Raw genomic sequence first — 22150 nt, 5'->3', positions numbered from 1 at the left:
AATCTAGAGTCCAAAAATCAGGTCGAATAGTCCTGAAAATTCTCGGGAATCTTGATATTTTGGGGCACCCCCAAATTTTGGAAAATCCGATTATCGGCACGGGACCAGAATTTTTTCTGGGATCAGGGATGGGTTCCCCAAAATTTCTGGATCACCAAACTATCAGGAATTCCAAAAATCTAGAGTCCAAAAATCAGGCCGGGATCCCTAAAATTTGCGGAATCCCCAAAATATCGGAACTCCCCAGAATTTTTGCAATTCCCGAATTGCAAAATCTCGAGAGTTGCAAGATATTCGGGAATCCTGAATTTTGTTTTTGGAAATGTAGAACATTCTCAGAAACTATTTTGGATTAGTCTCGATCAGCGGGTACTTGAGGTTTTGTGTTTCTTTTTGTACAGGTTTAGTGCGCGCGGCGATTGAGAAGTGAAACGACGGGTTTAATTCGTGGGTTTAATTTCGGAAACCAGGCCTCCGTTAATATTCTCGGTCGATTCTCTCGCGACGCGATTATTTATACGCCGACGAGCCTAATGTCCTCACTATGAGCGTCACGATAGACAGACGGTCCCGACTTCTGATAAAATATAACGATGACGCGTGCTTTAACACTTTACTTACCGGCGAGTAATATAATCCAGTAATTTCTAAGCATAGCAATTTCTCGCGTTTAAAAGTCTACTCTCGCATTTTACGAACGCTTGTCCTTATTCTTACCGTTTACAGAAGTTTTATTACACTGAAATTTGTATTGCCAGAAGCTTTGTGAAACGAAAGAAACGCGAGTTTTGGTAATTTTCGAGCAGATTTTTGCAAATCTTCGTGGGACTAAAACTGGTAAAAATAGACTTGGAAGCGCCTTGTGCGGCATAGTCATTCGAAAACCCGTTAATAGGTTTCCGGTCGGTAAAGTGGTAATCGATCACAGTCGGATCGACAGCGTCAGTTTCACTTTTCAAGGGAGCCGCGTCGGAGCGACACTCGGGTCCCGCACATCACACAGTTCAGCACACCTAACTCTCTCACTATCCCTCTCTCTGTTGCGCAAAACTGCATCTGTCGCATGACGATCGTTCAATTTTCTCGCACCTGGGAACCGCCCGACCGGGGAAATGGTTTGCGAGTAGCTGTACCATAAAAGACAGCCAGGTGTGACGAGGTCCTCGAGTCGAAAGACAGACGGTGGGCTGCCGGTTCTCCTCTTTTCGCATAAACGCGAATGAAAACGAGAGCAAATTCGAAACGAAAGAAAAAGTGAAGAAAATTGATCTTCAGTGATGCACGAGCCGGCTCGTTCAACACCAACTGGAAAATCCGTGAAAATTAGGGGTGCGCGGGGATCCGAAAACGTCGGGTCGGATCGGGCCGAGAATTCTTTTACCATTGGGTCCTTCGCAATTTCGCGAATTTTCAATATTCCTGAAAATATTCGAGATTCTTAACGAGAATTGCGAAAATTCTGGAGAACCCTAATATTTTGGGGACCTCTCAAATTTTCGAATCAAAAAGATTCTCAAAAAAGAATTCCGGACCCGTCCCGACTATTGGGTAGTCGAGATTTTCGAGATTTCCTACAATTTTCTTTGCGGTTATTCAAAAAGGATTTTGGGCCTTCTCGACTATTGAGTACTCAAAATTTTTGGGATTCTCGGAAATAACCAAATTTCGGGGAACCCGTCCTGATTGAAAAAAATTATTTTGGAACCGTCTCAACTGTTGGGTACCAGAGATTTTCGAGATTTCTATGAATTTTGGGGATTCTCGGGAATCCTGTTGTTTTCGGGAAGTTCCGATATTTTTGGGAGCCCAATCCGATCCGAAAAAAATTCTTGACCCAAATTATCCCATCTCTAATCCAGATTGTCAAAAATCCCGACATTTTCGGAAACCCGACCCGGCCCGACAATTTCAAGTTCTCGCACACCTGTACGAAATCCACGAGCTCCACGTTCGCCGGAAAATGGTGGAACTGGGTAAACCGGAAGTGGATAAACGCGGCAGGAACGCGGCAGGCTGTCCGTCGACCGCTGACGATGCTTTTCACTTTCAATTTTCTTTTTTTGTTTTCGTCCGATCGAGGCAGGATTCAAAACCGAACGAACGAACGAAAGCGAAAGAAAGGCGAACGAACGTACTTTCCCGCGGCTTTGTGCAGTCCCAAAAAAAGCAACATACCAAAAGAAAAACCAAAAAAAAAAACAAAAAACAAACAAGCAAACGAGGAACGATGTGTACCGACTGTTATTAATCTGCCTTTCCTTTCTTTTTTTGTAGGGGTAGGGCGTCCCAAAAGTAAGTTGACATCTCGAGCTGGTTTCTTATATACGTCAATAATACTTTTCTTTGTTCTTCGGCCGCTCTCACAATTGCCCCCCTGAAACCCTCAAAGTCCGCGCTTTTGTTCGAACTTTTGGCGGGAACGAGACTCTTCGGTACATCGATATTCCTATCGAATCGAGACGACTTTTTTGATCGATCCGCCGACTCAAAGATTCTTCGATCTTCGATGTTTTTTTGTCGTTCGAATGATTTTCCGCTGTTTTGTCGGCCGTTGATCGATTAGGAGGTGTATGGACTCGAACATGTACGATGAACGAGATTTTTGTGAGAACACTACTGTTTTCAACGAAAAAACTCATTTGATGTAACATTTTCAAATATAATGTAAAAAGAAACAAGATCTTGTTAGGAATTGTTAAGCAACATCTTAACGCTTCAAAGTTAAAAAATGTAGAGTCGCGTGTGTCATTATTAAATTTCACGTCGAAAGATGATGAAAACCTTTTTGCTTTTAATGAACTTTTTAAGAAGCTTTTAGCAACATATTCGTGACACTTTTCCGATTGAAACGATACCAAACACGACGCAATTTACAATTACTATATCGTTCGATTCGCGATACAGTAGAATCTCGATTATCCGAACTAATCAATTATGGAAAAACTGTGTAAAATTTGAAACTTGATTGCAAAGATTTTGAGGATATTGACATATTATTTTCAACTGTATACAATTTTTAACAGATGGAAGATATTTGACTTCTATTTCTTACGATCAATGAGGAAAATTTTTATCTTGGATTTATTGTAAGAAATAGGAACCATTTAGAAATTTCTTTCTTGAATCATTTTTACAGGTTGGAAATAATATACGAATAGGTTTCAATTTTTAAAATGTTTCTGCTATTTCACACTGGAATTCGATTGTAAATGCATAAAATCCGCGATCTATCGATGACCATAACGACATTGTCCGAGTGTGCAACTAGTGAAAGCTTCGAGAACTGTGTTAAGATTTGTTCGGAAAGTGTCGTTACAGAAATTTCGTCCGCCGTACACTTTTCTTCGAGGTTCTTGACCGTGTGGAATCGCGTTCGATCATCGTCGCGAGGAGCTCGGGATATTTGTCGGCGTGTCGGCAAGGTTGTTGCTCAGCCGAAAAACTTTTCAGGCTTTTGACCGTGTTATACGGCGGCCGTGTTGCATAAGGGGTAGTATGCAACTAATATAACTCGCGTCGGCTGGACGATTGCCAAACGTTTCATAAATATGTGTACGATAACGTAATGCGGTTTATTCTTATACCGAAGCCGAGGTGTCCGTTCGTTCGGTACGCGCCACGTTCCGAACTGATGCAATCTAATTAACGGACAAATGGCTCGCCGGAAAAACATGACCATTGTCTGCGCGGCTCATGCCAGCAGCATGATACACACCTCTGTCCGATCCAATAGAGTCAAACGATCCTACTCTTTTCTCGCTCGTGAGGAGCTCCACGGAAAATCGATTCTTTGTTTCTAGGTGAACTACCAGCCTGGGAACTCGAGCCCTTTGCAAATACTCGAGATTCCTTATGATACAAGTACGAACATTTTGTTCATGACATTACCTTAATTCCTCAGTATACCTTATTTCCTCAATTTTGTGCATTCAATTAACATCAGATTTGCACAGATTTCTGTTACCTATTTGTTTCCACGATGGTCAACTCGCATTCCGGAGAATTATCTTTAATTGTCTTTACTGTTTATATACATTTTTGTCGCCACAGTGTTCAACAATCGTCCACGTTTCAAGGATTGAATGGCTACCTCAAATACGGGTCTACGTTATATGTATGTAATAAAAATTTTTAATTTATATCAATATTTCCAATATTAAACTCTCTTAGCTTTTTTTTAATACAACGTACACTCTTATTCGAAGTTTTCATTCGATTCTAATTGTCCTAAATTATATATTTTTGTTAACAATGTGGTCCTACAGTGTTGAACCAGTCACACCAACATTCAAAGAATTATAGTATTTTTGTCTGGAAACATGTACGTACATTTATGTTATCAACGTGTTCCTATAGTGTTCAACAGTGATTTTTAAAGAACCGTAATCGAATCTTTGTTCAAAACTATTTCCATAGATTTTTGTTACCAATAATGTGTTCCTACAGTGTTCAACGGTGACCTATACTAAAAAAGTGCAACACCTTCGTCCAGTTAGCCTACATTTTTGTCACACGTATTTCGAAAAATGGTCCTCCACCTACATTCAAAGAATGACTGCCCATCGTGTCGCATACGAGTACATGGTAAATCGTTCGCCAGCCCCTTATACAACATTCACCATTTTCGTAAAACGTTTTACGTTCTCTCTCCAAATTTTCCTCGTGTACCACGCATGAATCGATGCATGCATAGTAATACATCCCACGCACACGCGCGCACAGTGGGTGGGCGTTTCCGTATTCCGTAAACGTAAGCTCCAAAGTCTCGATCCTGCCAAAAAAGGACTCTAATCAAACCGTGACTCAGTGCTCGAATGAACAGCTGACCCCCAAACAACCCCAAAAAACCCCCCACCAAACCGCTCATGTTTTTTTTTTCTCTTTCTCTGTCTCTTCTCGCTCTCTCCGCCCCTCCCCACCCCCAAACTGCCGGTGTTTTCTTTTTTTGTCTCTCTGTGCCCCCCACCCCCGCCCCCGAATTAATCAACCACGAATTAACGGCTCTCTCTCTCTCTCTCTCTCTCTCTTTGTACATATAATTATTTTCCCGTGTGCCCGTCGAAGCACACGCGTGCACACACGAAAACAAAACAAATAATCGGCGATTGTCTCGTTGATCTCGCTCGAGCCAACCACTCTTTGATGTCGTTTCACTTTGTTTTGCTCTGTGTCCTGCTCGTGTCCAGGGCTCGTGTTGTTGTTGGATGTTGTACTTTGTTTTTATTTGTTTCCGCCAGTCTTCGTGCACCACCACCCGAAACCCTTCAAATCCGCCAAAAAAAAAAACAAAAACAAAAACCCTCAAGTATGTCGCCGTTTACCGTCAGTCATAATGCACCATAATCGACCTTCGGCAGTGACACTGACCGATATATCGATTTTGATGACCTTGATCGGTTTCGATGACCTCTAGACAATTGTACAGTATGGACTTTAACGTTCGTTCGTCACCCATGGCTTTTGAGAAGTTTATTTCAGAAAGAGAAAGCGAAATTTTCACTGTCCACCATCCTTAGAATTTTTTCTTCTCGAACCGAGGACGTTACGCGAATCATTCTAAAGTGGAATGATTCTGTGGACTTTCCCGAATATAACGGAATTTTTTTTTGTTGATATTATGGAGATTTAAATATGTTTAAACAATGTTTTATGTGAGCAAGCCATCACACGCCAATTTAATTTAACTCGTCAATTTTCTCAGACATGTATCAATTTATTTTCAAAATTAAGGGTCAAATTCAAAATATAAGTAAAGCTTGCTGCAGAGAGGTCCTTCTTCAGGTAGAAGCCGGCAAGAAATTTTTTTTACGCTAATTCACTCATTTCCAAAATAGTGATCAAAACCTGAAAAATCACCAAGAAAATTGGTCTTGGTTAAAGGTGTCTCGTTCGCTTGAAAAAGTATTTAAACACATCTAAATGTTTCTAGGGTAACCAAGAAAATACTGCCGTGTTTAGGAGAGTCTAAAGAATCATTCTACACAAAAATAATTCGCCTAACTGTTGCGGTTGACGGAAGAAAAATGTTCAAAGTTGAAAATTCCGCCTGCTTCTTCAAAATTAAATTTCGTAAAAATCAAGGGTGACGAGTCTACCGGTTGTCAGAACGCGAAAGAGAGTTAATTAAAAATTGTTGGCCAGTGTATTCACCGATCCCTGTCGTTCTCGATCTCTTTGTTCGCAGGAAAAGCAGAATGGGGGCCACTGAATCGGCGAAAATCTGCGAAATTCGTGGCGAATCGTTTCCTCGGGTCGGCTGGTTTCGCAATACCGTTGCATAACAGCCGACCATGCTGCCAACGATGTTGAACGTTGTTTATGATTTCGCCGTGAGCCGAGAATCAGTGAATAAACTGACCGAGGACAAATTTTGGACGAGGTCCCGCGCGCACTCGCCATTTTCTCGCGGCTTTTGTCATTGAACTCGATCGACTTCGTGCTCAACGATTTTCAACTTGCAACACTCGATCGAATGTTCAATAACTTTCCTCGCAGACGTTCATACATTATTCGCACTGTTTGAACACCGCCAAAAATTCTAAAGTAAATTCAGATCACAATTCTAAAGTAGATTCAGATTACAATTTATTAGTATTAGGATTGTACGCATTCGCAGAAGACAGAAGAATTTAAGAGCACCGGTTGCATTATTGTCTTCGAGCGATGGGTTCAGAAAAAAATTTGGAAAAAATTCGAAAATTATTCGGATTCGTCGACTATGCGGTGGAGAGTGCGATTATGCGAATTCAGTGGCCCCCAGGACGACACGACTGTCGATACCCGAGTCGTTTCTGTGATCTGGCCAGCTCCTTGGCTTCCGACGCTTGGTTCGGCGTTTTTCGATAATCATTGACAAACGACCGACGACACCGACGTTGCTTGCACTCTCGTGTTGGTAAAGATGAAGAAGGAAATGTCTGACGAGAACGAGACTGCGCGTCTCTTCCGTTTTACCGTTTCGATCGTCGTCTGTCTCGCGTCTGACTCGGCGATGCGAGGTTCTCGTCTCGCGGGAACAAAGCTAACACGCAAATTTGAACAGTCGGCTTTGTCGACGATTTCCCGCCGAGACGTACATATGTATGCGCATATACGTGCACATTGAGCAGCAAAATTGCAACCACTTTTTCAGAAAATCGTTACTCACATGCTCGTTGCAACGGGATCGCAAAGAACTCGAGGACCACATGATTTCACTCTGTTACATTTAATTTACTAGTGACAGTATTTTATTCCTGACTTAAATTTGAACCGGTATATTTAATACTTTAATCAGAAACGTATGACAGACCTGGTGCAAATTGTTTTAGCATAATTGTTACCAGATCTTTGCAATACTTTCCAGATTTTGTAGCCCATTGTTCCACCTACTCGGTTGTATAATTTCGATGCAAATGGTGCAAAGTGATATTTTTTTATTCAATTTTTGTGTTGGCCAATCTGGAATTTTAAATAACTGATTTTGTAGAAAAGAAGATGTGAAATATATCTTCATGTGAGAATATTTAAAAAGTAAATATTACAGAGTTAGAAAAGTAATCGTTTCTCAAACTAAAATTAATGTAAAATCCTTACTTTTGGAACTGGATATCGCCGATTGACGGATTCATAAATTTTTATTCTGTTTCACAGTTTCAATTTCGCTGCTCGCTGTACACACACTAAGAACAACCACGTCAGAGTATTTCTTTCGGAGACCGATCATTATTCTTGTTGCTGTTTTGTCCAACGTTTTCAAACTCGCTCTTCGAAACCTTTGCTGAGAATCGCTTCTGTACAAACACGCTTAATCGCTTGTTACTCGAGCGGCTTCGTATTTACCATTGTTGATATTTTTTTGTTTCTCTCAAGCTAAACACTAAACGAAAACCGTAGCTCCCGAATCATTGATCCCCGAATCATTGCGGACCTAGACCGAGGATCGAGCGACGTTATCTTTAAAATTAGAAAGATCCTCTTACCCTCGATTTCTATCATCGATCCTGGATTCGATCCACAAGGTGTCATTCGATCCGTCGCGGACACCTGCTGGCAAATAATTTTGCATTTTTGACGCGTTTCCAAATTCGCGCGACAAATCGACCTTTTTTCCCCGTCGTTTTAACACATTGACGCTCGAGAGCGATTACTCTACTTCAAATTTATGTGGCTGTCTAGAATTTTATGCATTGTGAAGCGAATGTTTTTGACGATTTTATGGCACCCATGGTAGACGCAAACTCTGACGCATTTTCACCGTTTTACATATTTTTGAGATATTTTTCAACCTAGTTTTTCGAGATCAACGCTGATTTTCTTGTCGAACCTAAGCGAAGCAGTTCCAACAATTTTCACGAATTTAATAATTACAATTTAGATGAAGAATTTGTAGTTCTACAGGAAGATTGAAAGCTGGGTTAAATTCTAGCTTGAACAACGTCAATGATCCTGGCTTATAATGACTACATCCGTCGAGTATAATCAATTTCTTCCCGTGTAAGAGGAAAAAATATTTTATCTAATAAAATTGGGAAAATTATATTTCTAGATATACATTTTTATAGAATACTGTTTGCAAATTTTCTCCTTCTCACAGATATCACAATCAATTTTTATTTTGGATAAAAACCGCCGTCTACTCATGGACAAAGATAAAATTTTTTATCAAGAATGGTCGCGGACCCACACAATTTTTATTTTCCATAAAACCCGCAGTGTACTCACAATGTTAAAATCGCGGCAGCCATTGTGTCAATTAAACTGATCTCGGTTCGACTTCCCGGAACAATTTCGCCGTGAGAAAACCAAAATTTCGCCATTTTGGAAAGTGACCGTTCTCAACGATGGAGAATGCAAAATTTCAAGCGAAAATCACTCGGGATGTTCGACGTAACGCAATTTTCAATAAAATTAAAAATCAAGTGACCGCATAACTCACCGGTAAAACCGTCCATCAATTTTCCAATATCCTGTCCGAGGGGGTCTAACAGGTTCCTCCGAGGCCGCAAACTCCCCTAGTTACCCTAAACTCATTTACGTCTCCAACTGGCGTTCCCTACTTCCTGAATTACACCGTTTCTCTCTTTGTCTCTCTCTCTCTCTCTCTCTCTCTCTCTCTCTCTCTCTCTCTCTATCTCTCTTTGTTTTTCACATCTGTCTCTCACACACTATGCCGCGCCTAATCATCTTCTCTCCGAGATCGCTTTGTACACTGATACTCTGTTCGTATGTACGTCTGTCCGTCCGTTTGCGTCTGTCTGTTGTCTGTCTGGCTGATATACGCGCGCGGGCGTGTGCGTGTGTGTTTGTGCGACGAAACGCAATCTTTGTACAAAGAAATTAAACGCAAACAAAAAAAAGAAAAAGAAACTCAACTCGACGAATACAAAAGGGGTTTGCAAAAGGATACGAACAAAAAAAAAAATATACAGAAAAGAGCAAAAAAAAAAAGAAAGGGTAATTCGCCAACCACGAGTAAAGAGAGAGAATGGATGGAGTGTAATAAATAATGGAAAGTGGAACGTGAGAGTGGCGTACGGCGTTCTGGTTCTGGAAGATCTTGCGAGATCTCTCAGAGGACGAGGCGGCGCAGGAACTAAAGAGAGTTACTTTTGTTTTCGCTCCGGCCTACATCAGGGACTCTGGGGAGAATCCCGAGTTTATGAAGGTGAGGAGAGATCCCTTGGTGATCTCCTATATATACATACATACATACATACATACATACATATATATCTATATTATATAGTATACAGATATACATATGCAAGCATACGCGCGTTATCGCGCGGAGATTCTTCTGCTCGAACAACAACGGCATTTCACGTTCGTTTTATTTTTCCGGGCGCGAGCAGAGGCAGGAACAGAAGCGAAGCGACCTAGACGAACAGCTCAAGGAATACATTGCAGAATGGCGGAAGCAGAGGGCCAAGGAGGAGGAGGAGCTGAAGAGATTGAAGGTACGTCACGTCGATTTCTTTCTGATCAGTTCACGTATTCTCTGTTGCGACAAACGAGGAAATTAACCCTTTGCGCTCGGCGCTGTTTTCATTCCAAAAAGAAATTTTTCTTCCGTCTTAGAATATTTTCATTTTATTCATACGAAACTGATCCGATCTCCACATATAATATTCAAATGTTTAGTAATCTGTTGAATACAAATTTTGTAATGTAGCAAATACATTGTAATATTTTGTGTAATTTCTTTGAAATAATGCCACAACGATTTCTAGTGGTGCTTCAGAGTGCAAAGGGTTAATGGTTTCACTGGCCCAGTTTAAACTAGTCACCACGAAATGTTTATATTGTACTTTGCGTCGGAGATCCAGAAATGGTAATTGTTACAGTAGATTTTCAATTACTCACAATGGTAATTTTCGGTCTCTTCTATGTGTATCCATCGCGTTGGGTTCGTGGATTTTCCGATGCACGGTGGGCCATTTTGGGTCCGAAATGCGATAGCAGTGTCTCCGAACTGAAATCACACAGTTAATTAATTTTTCAAAAGTAATTCGATTTCGATTTATGAAATTAAAGCCTGAGGCTTTGCTCTTGCCTAAACTTTTTAAAAAGCATCAGTTCAACTCGAACGCGGTTTGACTCGAATCTGGTTGAAGTGGGGATAAAGTTGAACGAGTGCAAATTCCGAAAATATCAGAGATATCAAAATGGAATTTTGCTGAAATTTCACATCTAGTGCGCTCGTTCCGGGCAGAAATTAGTTGAATTGAACGAACACAGCAAAATTGTGAATGATCATTTTAGTTATCCGCATGCTCGAGGTGAAGCAGCGACGTTGCAAATGGTTAAAATATTGACTGCCTCTAAAAAGAAAAAAAAAAAAAAAAGAAAATGGCTATCGGTGTTCTTCGGACATTTTACTGTTCTTTGGACCCGAGTGGTTCACTGTGCGACGTTGTATCGTATTGACGCTGTACATTCGGTATTTTATTCACCAGGAGAAGCAAGCGAAGCGCAAGATCACTCGCGCGGACGAGGAGAAGAGATTGGCCCAGAAAAAGAAGGAGGAGGAAGAGCGTCGCCAACGTGAAATCGGTAAGGTTCGATATTTTATTCCGTTCCTGAGGCAATAACTTCACTTCTTTACGACTCGTCTTTCAATCTTACAGAGGAGAAGAAACAACGCGACATCGAGGAGAAGAGAAAGTACGTTTGTCCCTTTTGGGATTCGATTCGGTCCCTACGATTTTTCGATTCGATTTTAGTGATGGTTGTTTAATGAAACGTTCGCTTCTTCAGGCGTCTCGAAGAGTCGGAAAAGAAACGCCAGGCTATGATGCAAGCGATGAAGGACCAGAGCAAGAAGGGCCCGAACTTCACCATCACTAGGAAAGATCTGGCAGTGAGTATCCTCGAAATAATCATTATCTTTCGTACACATCGTGGTAAAAAATTAAAATCCTCAGTTTCGCAAGCGTTAGAATCGTTAGAATTTTGTTCGTGGAAGAAGGGAATAATTAGTTTAGTAAATTCCGACTCGTGATACGGAAAGGGAATCGATGAGCGTTGTTAATTGCGTACGTATGTTCCCGTCGTGTAATCTTGTAACGAGCGACGATGTAATGTTAACGATGATAGATCGGTTCGATGGTAATTAATGGTGTTAATTTCTCGGCGTCGATTAGGGTAACCTCACGTCGGCGCAACTCGAGCGCAACAAGACGAAAGAGCAGCTCGAAGAGGAGAAGAAAATCTCGCTGAGCATCCGTATCAAACCCCTGGAAATGGATGGTTTGTCCATTGAGAAGCTCCGGTCCAAGGCCAACGAACTCTGGGACTCTATAGTCAAGCTGGAAACCGAGAAATACGATCTGGAGGAGCGACAGAAACGCCAGGACTATGACGTGAGCAAACACTCGCTTTCTACAGCAGTCATTTATTCACTGTTCGAAGCAAGAATTATTAATAATTCTTGTGTAAAAATCCCGCTGTGAGTCCTTACGACGAGTCCTGCGAGGTTTTATGTAAAAATCCTGACTGTCACAGCAGTGATTTATTGACTGTCAGTGCAATACGATTAACGTCCTCAGGTTCTTCCAAAACAAAGAAATGCGAAAGATACAAGTAACGCTTCTGATTGCAGCTTAAAGAATTAAAAGAACGTCAAAAGCAGCAACTGAGGCACAAGGCTTTGAAGAAAGGTCTCGACCCTGAAGCCCTCACCGGCAAGTACCCTGTAAGTAGCCTTTCTAGAGCTAGCCGGTGAGATCGAAATAAACCCTCCTCCGCGACAATAAAGATATTTTCTCGGTGCAGCCCAAGATCCAAGTCGCCTCAAAATACGAACGTCGCGTGGATACCAGGTCCTACGACGACAAGAAGAAGCTCTTCGAGGGTGTAAGTATACCTTTTTTCTCCAGTTCAAACACTCGCCGATTCTTCGAGCACTCGGGCGACTCAAAGATCCATTTAAAGACGGCTCGGTCAGTTTTAACTCTTCAAGAACGACGCAAGACAATTTCTCAAGTCAAATTAATTGTACCCACTTCGTTATATAAAAATCATCGTTTCCCGCTGAACTGTTTCAATATTTCATAAAGGAGGCATTTCATAAAACATTTTGACAACAACGACGAGCAACGAAACAAATACAGTGATTGCTCTATATGTGTCGCCAAGGCCTGGATGATAAACGTCGCGGAATTATCCCCACTGCCGCAGGGTATCGGACGCCGAGGAGCCTAAATGTTCCGCTCGGATATGTCTCCTGGACGATACATGACCCGTGTTGTTGACATACATCGAGAATTCACTGTGTTGGTAGCGAACGTGTTAAATCTTCGTGGGTTTCATTCTAGAAAGTAAAAATTAATGTATAAAAATATACTGATGGTCTGACTTCGCGCAGTAAATTTGAGTCATAGTCGGTACAGTGCACAGGCGTCGTTCTTAAAGGGTTAAATCTCGAAAGCGCGACCCTGAAAACCCCCGAAGAGATGTCGACGGTTTGAAGAACTCGATCGATTAAGTGCACTATTGTTTGAACAATTCTCCCGGAACGGGAGTATCTCGTCGGTTAATAGAACGTAAAGAAGTAAAAAATAAGCGACACGGCTCGTTAGGCTACTTGTAACCAAAAAAAAAAAAAAAAAAGAATTGGAACGATTGATCAGCGAAGAATTGAATCGCAGGGATTAGATACGCTTCTAGCGGAGTACAACGAGAAACTGTGGAAACAGAAATCAGAACAGTTCATGAAGCGCACCAAAAGTGAGTCCTATCGAGCACTGTTACAGTGCATCATCGTTTTGCTTGCGTTGCTGGTTGATTACCCCCCACTCCCCTGCCCCCGTCGTTTGATTACGTCCTCAAGATCATTGGAACGATCGTGTTTTCTAATTCGTGTTGGACCCCCGTTTACCAAATAGTGGATGTACAACACAGAAAACAATCGAGTGCAACACAACCACATCGTATATCGCAGGCGAGGAGCTCAACCCCCACTCGACCCCCTCCATGTTTATTGTAATTTATTATCGAGTACGACGCTCACGAATAGGGCCTTTCCAGAAGCCCTCCGATTCATCCACACTCGAGAGATCGATTTATTTGATTCTGGCTCACGCAAGACTCCTGAATGAATTAGTTTCTCAAAGTACTGTAATGTCTACTCTAAATTCATTCGATGACAGAACTTTTTTATTTTTTATTATTTTTTAATGTGACTGTCACCAACATATTCGTGACATTTTTCCGATTAAAACGAGCACAAACACGACACAGTTCGGAGCATATTTACCTGTGTAATCCACGATTCCATAGAACCTCGATTATCCGAACCGATGTCTGAACTTTCCATTATCCACGTTTCGCGTGTAAATAGTTCAATCTAAAGCGACCTATATAGATAATAAATCCGTGAAATCCGCAGTCTCCTTTTTACTCGTTTCAACGATTAGTTCGGATAATCGAGGCTCTAATCGAATCGTGGATTAAACAAGTAAACGTGATCGAAATTCCGTCGTGTTTGTGCTCATTTCAATCAGAAAAATGTCGCGAGTACGTTGGTAAAAGTTGCATTAAAACATAACCAAGAGCAAAACAGTTCCGGAGATGAGATTATAGTGGAGATCAATTTCACGCACGTACGTCGAGACATTACCGTTGCAGTTTCTGTTTCGTTCACGATACATTGTCGTAAGGTAGACGGTCGGAGAGTATGCTCACACGTACACGCAACCACCGAAGACTCGTCACAACACAGACATCGTTGTCAAGTGACTAACGTTGGGTCCGCGTAACTGGAGACTACGTGGATTAATGTAACAAGAGTTGGTCATTAACAATCGTCGGACAAGCCAACGTTGTCCTGGTTGGTTCGTTAAACCCTCCCCCACCCCCCACACCCCCGTTCGTTACCAGCACCCTTTCTACACCCCTGAACCGAAGTTGTCGAAGCGATTCAGCGTCCCGGGAAAACCGTGTCTCGAAGCTGGTTCCAGACTACGTATATGTAATGCCAGTCGTTAATACCGTTCCGATCCCCCGTTGAACCCTCGGGACTATACTGCAAGGACCGATAAAACCGAGCAGAGGGTCCGGGACGAGTGCCCCCCTGTGTGACCATGTATCCTAGCATGCGATTTCCTCCGTTGGTGTTCCAGGGTCTGACCGAACAGCAAAAGGAGATCATAGAGAAGCAGTGGGCTTCGCAGAAGGAGCAATTCCTCGGTCGCCAGAAGAGTACGTATGACAGACTCGCCGTCGAGCAGACGCACGCGACGGATTTCCCTGACGAAATCCTCCAAACCACTCGGGAAACATCACTATGAACGAGAGTCGAGATTAACATTCTGGCTCTCGGGGCCATTTTTTCCGGATATTTTTCGGAATTTTTTCGGACAAAACTATTCCACCTTTTGCGGTGGAATTTTGCACGGATATTGCTATTCGTATTCGAAATAATTCTGTGATCTTTTTTCAAGTAAAAACGATCAAAATTAGACGAGTTATACATGTACAGTCAAACCTGTTTTTGTGCGGTCCTTTTCTGTGCGATTTTTTCTTATGCGGTATATGAATGCCAACGGTGTTGGCATTATAAGTAGTATTTATTATTTATTTAGTATTTATTATTGGCGTTATGAGTAGTATGGAATTATATGCATTTTGAGAATTTCTCCATGTTTGAAGCGAGAAATTACATTTTTTTTAAATGTTTCCATGTGTAATTCTCTATTTTGTTTGGAAAGCACTTTCTCGCTACTTCGTAGATCTTTAACATATTTTCTGAGATTTTTTTTTAATATGTTGTAAAAAATTATTTGCTACAGCTATTTATGAAGTTTCTGAATATTTCTTTGTGCGGTTCCTTTTATGCGGTCCCTATCTACCGCACAATAACAGGTTTGACTGTATACTTTTATAGGTTATGTTTCGATTCGGGTCGATGTGTGCCATGATTCCGGTCTCTTTCCGAAATAAAAAATGAACGTAGCTATTTTCCGTACTAAAATAGCTGATTTGTTAAAAATATGCGGAAAATTTCGATTCATCGTAATGATCCGCAGTTTATTCATCACGATTCCTAGACAGGATAGTAGTGTACGCTGCGTAGAAAGAATTGAAGGAAATATTTGCAAGAGAATATTGAGGGAGAGAATTTTACGATAATTGGGGAAAGGGAACGATGTAAAAATTCGTGATAAAAAAGGAGCACAGGTGAGAATAGTTGATGAATAAACACGGAAGCAGCAACGAGAAAATAAGAAGGTATCAGGCCCTAACACCTTGTAGCAGAAGGATTTATGGATCGGCTGGAGGCTCGTTCAGCGTTCTACGGTGCTTTTATCGAGCCACCAGGAAGATAGTAAAATGCACCGGCGTAAAAAGCGTTCCGCTGTATTTCCCGTTTATTATTTCACGTATCCGCATATGCGTCTGCTCGGCTCGCGACTCGTGAAGCCTGACCAGCCAGAACATGTTCTGGCAAAGTGGGTCAGAGACGGCGCTGCGGATAGGTATACTTGGTTGGTTTCGTTGGGCGAAACGCGTTGAAAAGCGAGAAGGAAAACATGCCTGAATTAGTAACGAGCGTCGATACCTTTGATCTTCGATTCGGCACCTGATGAAAGAAAGAAAGAGCAACGTTTCAAACCCTTTCACGGTTCATTTCGACTCGCATCAGTAGTTCTCGCTGTCGTCGCGAATCCTGTCTATGAACAGGTACTAGAAAGAGTAGTTCTCACTACAGTGATTTCTCTATATATGTCGCCGAGGCCTGGATGATAAACGTCGCGGAATTACCCCCACTACCGCGGGGTATATCCCGAAGCTCGAGAGGCCTCGGACCGGCGTCCGAGTGTAAACATAACAAGGCTCGGGTATGTCTCCTGCAGGATACATGTCGTCGGCAAGACCCGTGTTGTTGACATATATCGAGAATTTACTGTATTGTTGCATGGTGGCTAGCTTCATCGAGGGCTTGAAGAGTCCCAGTCTATGTCCCAGTGGATTTATTTTTCCAACGTTTCGAAAGTATTGCCAGCTAGGGGTCGATAATTAGTGTGTCTTCAACCCCCCCGCTGAAGTTAGCTGCAAATCCTATTCTAAGTCTTAGTGGAATTATTTTCCCAACGTTTCGCAAGCGTCGCGGTTACATAGCTTCGTTAGGGGGTGAAGACACATTGATCATCCACCCACTGACGACGCTAGCTGGGACAATGTTGGGAAACGTTGGGAAACTCGCTGCACTGGGACGCAGCTTGCACCCGAAAGTTTCGACAGTGAGAACGGTACGACGCGTGTATGGGCGGTGAAAGCCTCAAATCTTCTGTGCAGACATGATCTTCCGTATAGACATGGCAAGATTAGTCCTCGCTGTCATCGCCGGAGCTCTAACGACCATAACCACGTGCGACGAGTCTAACATGTTTGTTTTGCTTGCGAACAATAGCGAAGTTGCCGAAATGGTTCGGCGAGAGGCCGGGCAAGAAACCTGGAGACCCCGAATCCCCGGAGGGCGAAGAAGACGTGAAGGCTGCGGCTGAGGACGAGGAGCTTGAAGAACCACAATTCGAAGAAGAAGAAGAAGAGGAGGAGGAGGAGGAGGAGGAAGAGGAGGAAGGTGAAGAAGGAAAGGAGGGCGAAGGCGAGGGAGAAGAGGAGGAGGAGGAAGAAGAGGAGGAAGAGGAAGAGGAGGAGGAAGAGGAGGAGGAGGAAGAGGAGGAAGAAGAAGAATAGACACCTCCTCGAACGAATCGGCACCTAACCACCAATTCAATCGATCGATCATCAAACAATCTTCGAAACATCCTTCGAACCATCGAATATATAGTCGTGGCGGCAGTAGAGGCAACAATGGCGCGCCGTTGTCCCAGAATCCCGCTGTTACCGGCCCCTTCACGTCTCGTTCTGGCTTAGGCGAGACCGGAACGGCAGCGGAACTACCACACCGGAAGTCGGACACCGTCTGCACGCTGTGTTTCACCGCGGTGAACCCTCTCCCTAATGGCGAGGATTCCGCCGAGATAAAACACGCTGTTACTACTTACCAGCTGTTATACTACTACTACTACTACTACTACTACTACGTCTACTACTATTATTCTACTACTTCTATTGCTACTATAATTATTATTATTATATTGTACAAAAATACACACACACACATTATTAAAATAAAACGGTTTATCGTATAACACCGTCTCTCGTCTGTTGATTGCCTTTCCTGGCCGCAGGGGATTCAGACGCGTTGGGATCGGATGCCGATGTACACCGGGTGTCCCACGTGAATTAGATCATACAGATATCTGGATTACTTATCATTGTTCTGTGGGAAAGCTTCTCGGGAAGATATAATGAGTATAAATGGTGGGAAGAACTTTTATCGTCGTTCGTTGCAACGCATTGTTGGAATTTTTCAATTCTTTATATACATCTTATATTTTCTGTGGAGTTGTTGAATTGTTGTTGATCCTTTTTATGACTAGATTTTTTAGTTGATCCCACAAATAAAAATCTAATCGGATGAGATCGGGAAGAAATCTTCGATGATCTTAAAAATCTTCAAATGGTACAATTAGCAAGGTCATTCATTGTTTCTTACGTCTTATAAGGATATTGAGAAAACCGTGAAGTTCTGTTGGAAATGATAGCGATGACCTTGACGCCTCGTTTAAAAAGAAAGATGACCTTCGCGAAGAATGCTTCACAAATGAGCGGAATAGTACACTTATCAAGGTCGTTGAACTTGTTTTTTATAATCTATGAAGATATTGAGAAAAATATGGAGTTCTATTTGAAAAAATATCGGTGACTTTGAAATTTCATTAAAAGAATGACCTCGTAGAAAAATACTTCGGAGCATTGCATACTTCCTGAGAAACAACGTAACTTTTCCCTGCGGAGTTTATTTATACAACAATAAATAAAGCAGATACTAAAGAACCTCCATTCAACTGAATCACCCTGTATAAATTATGTTGCAAGGAGTGAATTTCAGGTTCATTTATTATAAAATGTTACAGATGCCTGGTTGCTTATTTTAAATAGTTGAACTTATTGTTAGCAAGGTTTTATATAGAAAAAAAGTGGAAACTTTAACGAGTAGAGGTAATTTCCTTATAAAGAGAGTATTTTTCTCATTCCTCCGAGTCTAAATCCGTTAAAAAGTATTTCGAGTTCGTTTATAAAAATGCAATTTGCATATACCGCCAGCATTACACGTGACAACCGCTTTTTCACATTTCTCACAAAACAGTCAAATTAATTTTATCCACGTTATCTTTCACAGCCATAAAACACGCACCGCATCGTATCCAACATTTATTTTTCATTATTTAATATTCATCGTATTTCATAAAGAGGATACTACGTTGCATTCGATAAAACTTCATAATTATAAAAGCCATTTCTTTCACGAGGAAACGACATTTATTTATGACTATAAAGATTCTTATCGAAAGAAACTGCAACACACATTAAATCTAACCCCATTACGTCGAGAGGTTTTTAATAACGCCTGAAAAGATTAACAGATAAATAAAATTTCGTTCCGATCTCTTGATACAATTTGATTTATTTCGTACGAAACGGTGGAATAATATATAATTAGAAAATAAAACGGAACTTTGTTTTCAAACTCACGGTGCTCGAACAACTTCCGGCGAACTTAACCTTGCCGGTGTCGTGTCCATGAAACGCGACACGTATCCGTGAGAATGATCTTGGAACGCTCTTTTCTCCGATCTATTTTCGCAAATCTCGCTTAACCGTTCATCGATGCGACATTAACGTGGTTTCATTCACATTTCTTGAACGATCAACTGCAACGCTTTCCCTTTAACTCCACTCGAAACAGTCGTTCGACTAATTTAAAGAAACAACCATTGTGACAGCCGACTAATCGCCGGCCAGTGGTCGTATATCGATCGATTTATTAACCTTCCGCAAATACACGACGAACGTAACGACACCTGGGATTCGCGCCAAAACTTATAAACAGGCGCGAGACGTTCAAGTGTTGCCAACAACCGTTCTGCATCGAAAATAAGCAACACGGCATCGGCGTTTAATGATAGTCCCACGAATCTTAGTACCCCAGCAGATTTCGTAGTCAATAGAATTATTTCGAAGGCTGCAATCCTAATCAATAATAAAATCGTTCGATCATGCTGATTAAAACCGACAGGCAAGAGAGATTATTAAACATTCAGAGAAAGAAACGTTTCGACCACTGGTTAAGGTAACTTTTTCTCTGCGAATAGCAGAACACTGCTGCTCTCGTTGAACGAGGTTATTGTTATTCCGCTTTTTTAACAGTGTCGTGTGAACATTTTGTATCCGTGAATAGCACTATTGTTCTGTCGGGCGGGGGAAAATTGGCGAACGCCATCTGTCGAAAGGAAATCATGCAAATTTACATGTTAGGACCGCGGTCCGTTAAAATTCAAGGCAGGCTTCAGTGACGGAACAATGACGCGAAGCATGGAGATGGAGAGAATGAACGTTAGGCGGTTTTCCGTTTCTGTCTCTCTCTTTCGCATGAACATACTTCCGCCGGTGAAATATCGCCTCTCTTTCAACTTGTCTCGCTCTGACTGACCCGACGTGAGTGACGGCGCCGATTCCGTTGTTCTCGAACAATTGACTATAGTAATTCCTGCTTCGCGTTCGAATAGTACATTGCCGTTCGAAGGTACGTGTTACGGTCGAAATTATAAAACTATTATCATGAGAAACTTCTGAATGAAATTTCTTATTCTCTAATCTCGAATTTTTAATAAATTTTTGAAATGGCCAAAAATTGCAGCAAATTGTTGTTCGAATATTTAATAATAATGTCATAACGATGACATACTCCAATTTCTGTTTTTAAACGAGTAATTTAATTATTTAAATAACAAAAATTCGGTACATATTGTTGTTTCTTTTTCAATATTTAAGGCTTCGATATTACAAGTTCATTATCTGAGAAAATATTTTATTAATTTAAACAATTTTAACATTAACCAAATACAGAAACAAATATATGATATTTTATGAGATGTGAATACTTTGTATTATTTTATTTTTTTATTTATTATTCGTGAGATATTTTACTTGGTTATTAGTCAAATGTATCCACCAGTCACTAATGCAGTGATAAATTGACTGCACAACTAATTGTTATGTATTTGCTAGATACATAATTATCTGTAACGAGGTGTCCACATATTTCAAAGCGACAGTATTTATACCACGTTCGCATTCGCGTAATTTTTATCGGATATCCGTGTTGTCAGGAATATGTATTCACAGTATGTACACGTCTGCACAACAATTGACACGAGTAAGTGCGTTCCTTTGTACCGCAGAAAAACAGGAGTCCTCGAACTTCGCGCGAAACCAAAACAAACACTCGTTTTCCGAGAAACTTATATAACGTAAACCGGACGAATTAATTGCGAATTAACTTCCTTGATCGATTAGCAAACAATATTATGTGTACATATCTAAGAACGAATATAAATTAATATTACACGCATTACTCAGTTGCAACCGATTGACATGCAAAATCATAATTTTTATAATTCGCAGAATTTTTCTTTACTCGCGTGTCAAATTGTATAAACTATCCACTCTTTTGTTTATTCAACTAAAAATTCTGTCGATGTCGCGTGACTTTAGCATTAGGTAAGTTCTAGAAAAGGGGAACTTAAATTTAGAATTATAATCGTTGTGCTCGAATACTTTGATTAAAAGATAAGTTCGATAATGAGAAAGAAGAAATAGTATATTTTTAGTTACGTCGTTGCAGAAAGCTGATATTTGCCGCATCGTTGCCCCTCAAAGAACGAAAGTGTTATTAAACATCATCGCTTCGACTCGATTAGAGTGGGTACGAACCTCTCCGGTGTGAACTGACCAATCAGAGACCGGCCACGTGACCAGACACGCTGCCCTCTGTGTCATCTTTTTAAATTATCTAATGATTTTAGTATCCGCAAGCACGTTGTTAAATAAGGAACCGTTCCCGCATCGCATAAATGAATTTCGCGAAAAAAAGTGTCGTGAGTGAGAATAGCTTGAGGTAAACAGGCATTGGGTATGTTTCACATTAACCCTTGAAGGTCGAAAGTCGTTGAGTACAAGGACGTGCAGATAATTCTCTTTAGTTCGATTCATTGATCATATTCGATTCATTAATCACATATACTGTGCGATATTCCGCATCGTATTATGTTACATCGTTATAATGTTCTCTTACAAATTTTATTACAATTCTTTAGATCATGTAATGAAGAGATTACAGTGAAATAAAAATTAATAAAATTTTCGATCTTTATTTTACCTAATTTTCAATCTTTATTTTACCATTATTGCAATTGTAGAAATTGTGTCATGAGAAATAATAATTCCTACAAAACAACACATGTAAATTAATACATTTTACCTCTACGCTTTACGTACGATACTACAATATATACTCAATTTTTATTTTGCAATTATTGCAATCATAAAGGTAGTCATACTACAACAGCTAACACATGTGAACTAATGAATTTGAAAAATAAGATTAGACTAAAAAATATTCATATATCTGTAGACTGCAGATTTTGTAAATTTATAACAAAAATGACCCGGTGACATTTAACCTTTTGCGGTATTTTGACTCCAGATTTTCGTTACACATGACCTTTCTCATTTTGTCCATATGAAATCGAGCGTT

At 40.9% G+C, this 22150-nt stretch overlaps 1 protein-coding gene and 1 long non-coding RNA gene across 10 annotated transcripts in view; both read left to right on the top strand.

Annotated features, from left to right (window-relative positions):
• Tpnt (troponin T, skeletal muscle) overlaps window positions 1–17332 on the top strand; it is a 31908-nt gene extending 14576 nt beyond the window's left edge. For 5 of the 9 annotated variants that reach the window (XM_076790805.1, XM_076790808.1, XM_076790806.1 and 2 more), the window contains 11 exons: window positions 2275–2292; window positions 9616–9646; window positions 9834–9938; window positions 10938–11034; window positions 11109–11145; window positions 11239–11341; window positions 11625–11843; window positions 12083–12175; window positions 12256–12336; window positions 14604–14682; window positions 16895–17332. In XM_076790805.1, the coding sequence (XP_076646920.1) occupies window positions 2275–2292; window positions 9616–9646; window positions 9834–9938; window positions 10938–11034; window positions 11109–11145; window positions 11239–11341; window positions 11625–11843; window positions 12083–12175; window positions 12256–12336; window positions 14604–14682; window positions 16895–17181 (1150 nt within the window). In that variant the 3' untranslated portion in view covers window positions 17182–17332. Of the gene's footprint in view, window positions 1–2274; window positions 2293–9615; window positions 9647–9833; window positions 9939–10937; window positions 11035–11108; window positions 11146–11238; window positions 11342–11624; window positions 11844–12082; window positions 12176–12255; window positions 12337–13130; window positions 13210–14603; window positions 14683–16894 lie in introns of all 9 variants that reach the window. The other 4 variants (XM_076790811.1, XM_076790812.1, XM_076790814.1 and 1 more) reach the window with 2 other exon arrangements.
• A 931-nt stretch (window positions 17333–18263) lies between these two features.
• On the top strand, window positions 18264–19996 carry LOC143355736 (uncharacterized). The gene is made up of 2 exons (XR_013082543.1): window positions 18264–19684; window positions 19793–19996. It is a non-coding gene; the product is annotated as an uncharacterized LOC143355736 (long non-coding RNA).
• The last annotated feature ends 2154 nt before the right edge of the window (window positions 19997–22150 follow it).

The sequence above is a fragment of the Halictus rubicundus genome, chromosome 7 (genome assembly GCF_050948215.1).
Source record: "Halictus rubicundus isolate RS-2024b chromosome 7, iyHalRubi1_principal, whole genome shotgun sequence".
NCBI lineage: Eukaryota > Metazoa > Arthropoda > Insecta > Hymenoptera > Halictidae > Halictus > Halictus rubicundus.
The sequence above is the reverse complement of the archived record's forward strand: the minus strand, read 5'-3'. Positions and strand labels throughout refer to the sequence as shown.